This window comes from Rhea americana, unplaced genomic scaffold (assembly GCF_003343005.1).
Source record: "Rhea americana isolate MKP2758 unplaced genomic scaffold, rheAme1 scaffold_122, whole genome shotgun sequence".
Classification (NCBI taxonomy): Eukaryota; Metazoa; Chordata; class Aves; order Rheiformes; family Rheidae; genus Rhea; species Rhea americana.
Genome location: NW_028185284.1, coordinates 2,933,771 through 2,939,912, shown reverse-complemented (window position 1 = coordinate 2,939,912; position 6,142 = coordinate 2,933,771). Strand labels below are relative to the sequence as shown.

At 68.8% G+C, this 6,142-nt stretch overlaps 1 protein-coding gene across 1 annotated transcript in view; it reads right to left on the bottom strand.

The window, feature by feature from the left end:
- LOC146600395 (prominin-1-A-like) overlaps nt 1-6,142 on the bottom strand; it is a 9,084-nt gene that overhangs the window by 2,017 nt on the left and 925 nt on the right. The window contains exons 2-17 of the mRNA XM_085325698.1: nt 5,835-5,896; nt 5,398-5,603; nt 4,671-4,791; nt 4,501-4,564; nt 4,195-4,284; nt 3,771-3,961; nt 3,570-3,644; nt 3,284-3,347; nt 2,888-3,047; nt 2,343-2,495; nt 1,719-1,842; nt 1,449-1,534; nt 1,131-1,215; nt 855-998; nt 477-548; nt 65-199 (exon numbers count right to left, since the gene is read on the bottom strand). Coding sequence (XP_085181824.1) covers nt 65-199; nt 477-548; nt 855-998; nt 1,131-1,215; nt 1,449-1,534; nt 1,719-1,842; nt 2,343-2,495; nt 2,888-3,047; nt 3,284-3,347; nt 3,570-3,644; nt 3,771-3,961; nt 4,195-4,284; nt 4,501-4,564; nt 4,671-4,791; nt 5,398-5,603; nt 5,835-5,896 — 1,832 coding nt within the window. The remainder of the gene's footprint in view (nt 1-64; nt 200-476; nt 549-854; nt 999-1,130; nt 1,216-1,448; nt 1,535-1,718; nt 1,843-2,342; nt 2,496-2,887; nt 3,048-3,283; nt 3,348-3,569; nt 3,645-3,770; nt 3,962-4,194; nt 4,285-4,500; nt 4,565-4,670; nt 4,792-5,397; nt 5,604-5,834; nt 5,897-6,142) is intronic.

Sequence of the window (6,142 nt, the reverse complement as noted above, 5' to 3'; positions counted from 1 at the left end):
TCCTCCAGGCTTTGCTGGGGACGGGGCGAGACGGGTCAGCGGCGCGGCCGAGCCAGCGCCCCGCGGGCAGGGTCCGAGCGCGGCGGCACCCGGCYCCGGCGCGGCTCACCAGCAGCCCCGAGAAGCTCGCGTTCATCTCCCTGTCCAGCTCCCTCAGCTCCCTGGCTTCGTCCTTCAGGTCCTGTTTTGCACYCGTGTCCTGGAGGAGATGTGCTCGGCAGTGCCCATGTGGGGTTCCCGCCCCACCACGGGGGTCCCTGGGGCAGCACCCACTGCTGGGGGGCTCAAAGGGAACTGGGGGGCTGGGTGCTGGCAGGGCCCCATAGCAGGCACCAGCCTGCTCTGGACAGCGGAGCCCGGCGAGGAAGGAGAAGGACCTCCTCTGCTCGAGGTCTGCAGAGGAGGTGGGCAAGGCCTCCAGAGCAGCGGCTTTGGGGACAGTGTGGCTGCAGGCCCAGGGGGGCCTGATCTCTCACCACTTGCTCTGCCAGCCGCTCCAGCTCTGTGGCCAGATCCTGGAGGCTTCCATGGGTCACGCTCTGATCCATCTGGAAAAGGCAGAAACAGAGCCATGAGACCGAGGGGATAGGCAAAAAAAGAAGCTTTACCTCCACGTGCTCCTACCCCCGTGGGGCAGAGAGGAGCCGGGAGCTCCTGGGTGCAGGAGGAGGTATCCAGTTGCCCCAAAAGGTGTCATGGAGAGCAGACCCAGGAGCCTGGTGCAAGGGGTCCCCAGCAGCCAAAGGGAGAAGACACTGGATCCCAAGGACCTGCTCTGCCCCCAAAATAGGCCACCCTTGGCCCTTGGGGCTGCCCTGGCACTGCTGCCCATGACAGTGCCCCACAGTGCCCACCTGTGCCAGGCTGTGGGTGAAGTTGGGCGGCTGTCCCAGGCGGCTGGCCTTCAGCAGGAAGTCCTTCTGGCTCTGGCTGAGCAGGGAGATGGGACTCAGGGTGATGTTCACCTCCTCAAAGGCCGCAGAGATCTCTGTGGTGTACTGCCGGGGCAAGGAGGGATGTGACGCAGCTCCCAGTGCCAGTCCCACGCTGTGCCCCCAGGCTGGCCCCCTGCCCTGCCACTGGCCTTTTGGGGCACCAGACCCAGCACAGCTGCCTCCACCCATGCTCACCTGGCTGATGTTCAGGAGCTCGTCCAGGGAGACCTGCTGGTCGAGGTGAAGCACTTGCCACAGGGCGGTATTGTCCTGGCACTGCCTGCAGGAAGGGGGCACAGGGCAGGAACCGGGGTGGGTGAGTGCTGACCCCCAGCCCTCCCAGGAGCACACCTGCATGCACATGGGCACATCGCACCTCACTCCAGCCCCACGCCCAGGGCCTTCCCACAGCCAGGACAGGCTGCGCAAGCTCCCCCCATCCTGATGGGCATCTCACAGCCCTGAACAGCTGCATCGCTCCCCAAAGAGGAGACACCTGGGACCGGGACCAACCTGTACAGTTCTGAGATGTTTGTGTTGCCCACACCCAGCACCTGTGACAAGTTGAAGCTGGAGATCAGGCCAGGGGTATCAAGAAGCTGAGAGCAAGAAAAAGTAGAGAGAAACTAGACTTGGTGCCCTGCCTCACATGAGCACCTCCATCCATACAYGACAGGGTAGGATGCCTAGGAAAGGTTTCCCGAAGTGGCCAGCATGGCCTCATCTCCACCAGCAGCCCTCAGCCAAGGTGCCCATTGCTCTGGGCAGGGGTGGTCAGCTCACCTCAAAGAGCTGCTGGTTGTGCAGAGACTGGCAGAAGAGCATGTAGATGTTCCCCCCCAGCACGAAGGGGGCCAGCACGAAGAGCATCAGCAGCCAGGAGAAGAGGAAGCTGAAGCCGACTCCGCTGCCAGGACAGAGGTGCAGTCAGAGCCCAGAGCCCMGTGCCCAAGCATTGGTGCCAGCTCTGGGTGCAGCCCCACACGCCCGTGGTGGGATGGACACAGAGAGCACATGCCTAACCCCCACCCAGCCCAGGTTGCCCTCGGTGCTGTGACACCACCATTCACACAAGTCCGTCTCTGCTCTGGAGACCAGCCARGCTGTACCCTAAGGCTCAGCTGCCCTGGTGGCTTCCTCAAGCTTTACAAGCTAGCACCCACCAGCAGAGCTGCAGGAAGCCCGCCCACATCACCAGCCTTGCCAGCGGGTGGAAAGGGCTCCACCTGAGCGTCTTTCACTAGCACCTCATGTTTACCACCTGCACAGCAAATTGGGGTAGGTCATTCAACCACAGTAACTGGATCATTTTGGAGCTTGAGCAGCCCCGGGACAGCCCTGCCTCTGCACCCCCTCCCCATGTGCACCCTCAGCACCGGGGAGGGAGCCGCTGGCCCAGCTCCTCACGCCATGAAGAAGTTCCCGCCGGTGTTGGAGAGGCAGCCGCGCTCCGTGGGCAGCACGGCTGCCTTGAGGCCCAGGGGCCCCAGCACCAGCCCGAACATGTTGCAGATRACCACGAGCAGCACCAGGCAGCACAGGAGGATGCACACGCTCCACCTGGGGCGAGAGAAGGGGCACGGGTCAGGCGGCAGGACCGCGGCAGTGCCCTGCATCTCACCAGTGCTTTTTGCAAGGAGGAGAAAAACACCCAGCGCTGTGCCAGCACCCACCATGGTGCTTCCCCACCAGGGACTTCCTCAGCCATGCAGAGGCAGCCCCCCAGCAGGGAGCAGGCAGGGGGGCAGCTGCAAGGCACAGCCRCGGCATGGCCATCCCCCCACCGCAGGGCTGCAGGGACAGGGAGTAAGCCCCCAGCCCCAGGAGGATGGATTTTGCAGCCAGCCCTCTACTCTGGCCACCCTGAGCCCCTCCGGACAAGGGAGCTGAGGGATGCCAGACTGGTCCTTGTGGGGCTGAGCGGGTGCCGGGGGCAGCAGCTCCTTGCCTACCTGAGCTTCTCGAAGGCGGTCACTGGCTTTCTGTATTTCTCCAGTGTGGACATGGTGTTGTCCAGAAAGGCCACGCCGCTGCCCTCCAAGGCCTCGAAAGGGAGGCGCTCGGACACGTTGCTGACCTCCTGCCAGATCTGGCCCAGCTGGTCCTGGGTCTCTGCAGGGACAGGGAGGGGTCGGTGCTGCAAGCCGGGACGCCAGGAGGAAGGGGGAGGAGGTGGCCGTGGCCCGGAACGGGGCTGCCTTCAGCAGCATGGTGCATGGGGACGCAGGGACAGCCGGGGCGGCAGCAGCAGGGTGGCAGCAGGGGAGATCACCAGGCAGGGATGGGGCAAGAAAGCCAGAGGAAGGAGCCACCAGTGCCAGGCACACCGGGTGCAGAGCCCCGCTCACTTGTCACCACGTCCCAGGACTGCTCGTGCACCTTGTCAGCGGTCTCGTTCAGCRTGCGGTTAACCTGCGGCCGGAGGGGGACAGCGTACAGCTCGCATCCACGCCGGAGCCCCGGGCTGAGCAAGCCCCCAGCCCGCGGTGCCCGTCAGCCCTTCCCTCCGTGCAGGCGCAGCGCGCTGGAGGCAAGGCCTCCCGCCGCAGCACTGCTCCCGCTGCGCGCACGCCGCAGCGCCAGGAGCACCCCGCCTGGCCCCGGCCCTGGGCCTGGGCGGGAGGGACCTGTCACCTTCTCCAAACTAGCCACCAGATTGGAGCCGAACACATCCTCCAGAGCCTCCAGCTGCTGGTCCACGCTGGGAATCTGGGGGGGAAACCTTGGGGTAACGGGGGGCGCGGGGTGGGTGCCGGGCCCCGCACAGCCCTGCGGACAGCCCCGGGGGGTGGCGGGACGCTGCAGTGCCTCTCGCAGCACCCGGCCCCTGCTCACCGCGCTGAAGTTGGCCTTGAACCCGAGGCCATCCAGGGAGACGTTGCTGCAGGGGCGCCCGCAGCGCTGCAGGGTGCGGTTGATGCTGTCCCGCAGGTCGGCCACCCGCCGGCTGTAGTTGCCCTGCAGCTCCTCGAGGCGCGAGCTAGCGCTGTCGATGCCGCCGAAGGCGACGGCCAGCGTCTCCAGCTCTGGGGGAGACCGCGAGCGCTCAGCAGGGGCCTGCCCCCTCCTGGCCATTCCTCGGGGACCCCCCAAATTCCCGGCATCTCTTGGGAGGCCCCTTCCCCGGACCTGCCGGGAGCTCCCCAGGCGTGCATCTCCCCCAGCTCTCGGCCCTCCGCAAGCCCCCCGAGCCCCTAGGGTCCCCACGGAGGGGGGCCAGCTGCGTGGGCACCGGCGCCCGCGGGAACAGGGCCGCTACCTTCCAGCAGGCTCCGGAGGGCTCCCACTGCCTCGTTCACGCTCCTCCTGATGCCGGAGATGATCATGCCGCCCAGGGTGGGCCCGATGCCTGCGGAGGCGGGAGGGACGGCGTCAGCGCAGGGGACCCCCGGCAGCGGGACARGCAGCCCGGCTCTTGCAGGGGAGCAGCCAAAAGCAGAGCAGGACCCTGGAGGGACCCCTAAATTCACTGCTTTTAGGGGTCCCTGGGAGAACAGGCTCAAGTCGCCTGGGTCTCRTCCCCACGGGGTCAGCAACCACGGCGCCCCTGCCCGCGCACGCTCACGCTGGAGGCTGGCGTTGGCATATCCCAGCRGGACCTCGCTTCTCGCCGCGATAAAGCTGATTTGCTGCAGGGACGGAGAAGGGGCGTCAGCGCAGGCTGGCGACCCTTCCCCACCTCCAGCCCCACGGACTGCCCTTCCCGGGGGTCCCAGGGCTCCTGCCCCAGCGTGCCTTGGGGATGGAGGCCAGGTAGGTGCGGAGGTCGCCCGCGGTGGCGTTGGCGTTGGGGAAGGCGTCGCTCACGGCCTGGGAGAGGCGGGTGTTGCTGAGGAAGGTGCAGATGTTGCCGGCCCTGCAAGGGAAGGGCGGCGGGCTCAGCGCGYGGGGAGCACCGCCTCGGTGCTCCTGGCACCCTCCAAATCACCCCAAAATGGCCCGGGGGGGGAGGGGGGCTGCAGGGACCCCCGCACGCAGCTGAGCCCCACCAGAGCCCCGCAGCGAGCGCCTTGCACGCAGCCCGGGGCCGGAGAAGAGGGACGCGGCAGGGCCTCGCTGGGTGGAAGATCCCAGAGCCGGCACGCAGCAGCTCCCACCCGCTGCCCTTCCCGCGGCGGCGGCGGCAGGGAAACGGAGCCCCCGGCAGCGCCCCGCTCGCCTCCCCCCCCCGGCCCTGCTGCCGGGGAGGCTCCGTGCGCCGCCGGAGCTCCCCACCRCCCCGGCTTCCTCCCCTTCGTCCCGCCGTGCCGGGATTCATCTGCTCCGGCACGCGATGGCAGCTTCCTGGTGCAGCCCGGGGCCGAGCGCCGGCGGTTCCAGCCACCCCCCCATCCCGTCCCGTCCCATCCCGTCCCGCCCCGTCCCGTCCCGCGGGAGCCTCGCAGCCGGCGGCTCCCACCGCAAGCTGCTCCGCGGGGTCGCCCAGCACCCGCTGCCGCCCCCCTCCCCACCCGGCGCTCACAGCAGGAGGGTCGAGACGAGCAGCACGGAGGCGTAGAGAGCCCGGCGGCGGCAGCCGCTCCGCCGGCTCTGCTTCTGGTACATGCGGCCCCCGCAGTTCCCGCAGCAGCGGCAGCAGCAGAAGCAGCATCCCGCCAGGGGCACGAGGATGATGAAGAGGAGCCCGATGGCCGCGCAGACCAGGAAACCCAGCTCGTAGCGCAGCAGCTGGGAGCGGGAAGAAGAGCGAGAGCCTGCCGCTGGTGCCCTCCCCCGTGACGGCCCCCCATGCCCCCCAAAGCTYGGAGGGTCCCGGCCGGATGGGGGGACCCCACGGGGCGGGACGGGGTTGACGTGGTCTCCCAGGGTTGCACGTCTCCCTCTGCTCCCGGCCGGCACCCGGAGCTCAGCCGCGGAGCAGCACCCGCCGGCGTGGCCCCTGCCCTCGCCGCCGCTCACCTCCTGGACCTGCTCCCGGCGGGACTCCTCGCTCGGGGGCTGCCCCAGCTCCGCGATCAGCCCTGGGGACGAGCGGCACGGAGGGCCGTCAGCGGCAGGGCGGGAGGACGCGCCCCAGCCCCGCCGGCCACCTCCACCSGCCGCCGTTTCCCTCGCGGGGCCTGAGCCCCTCCGGCGCCCTGGGGCTCCGGCAAGGCCGCGGGGTTGCTCGCGAGCAAAGGGGCCGAGCCGCCGCGCGAGGAGCGGCCCGGAGCCAGAGCGGGCGGAGGAGCGGCCGGGCGGCCCCCCGCTCGCGGCGGAGCCCCCCG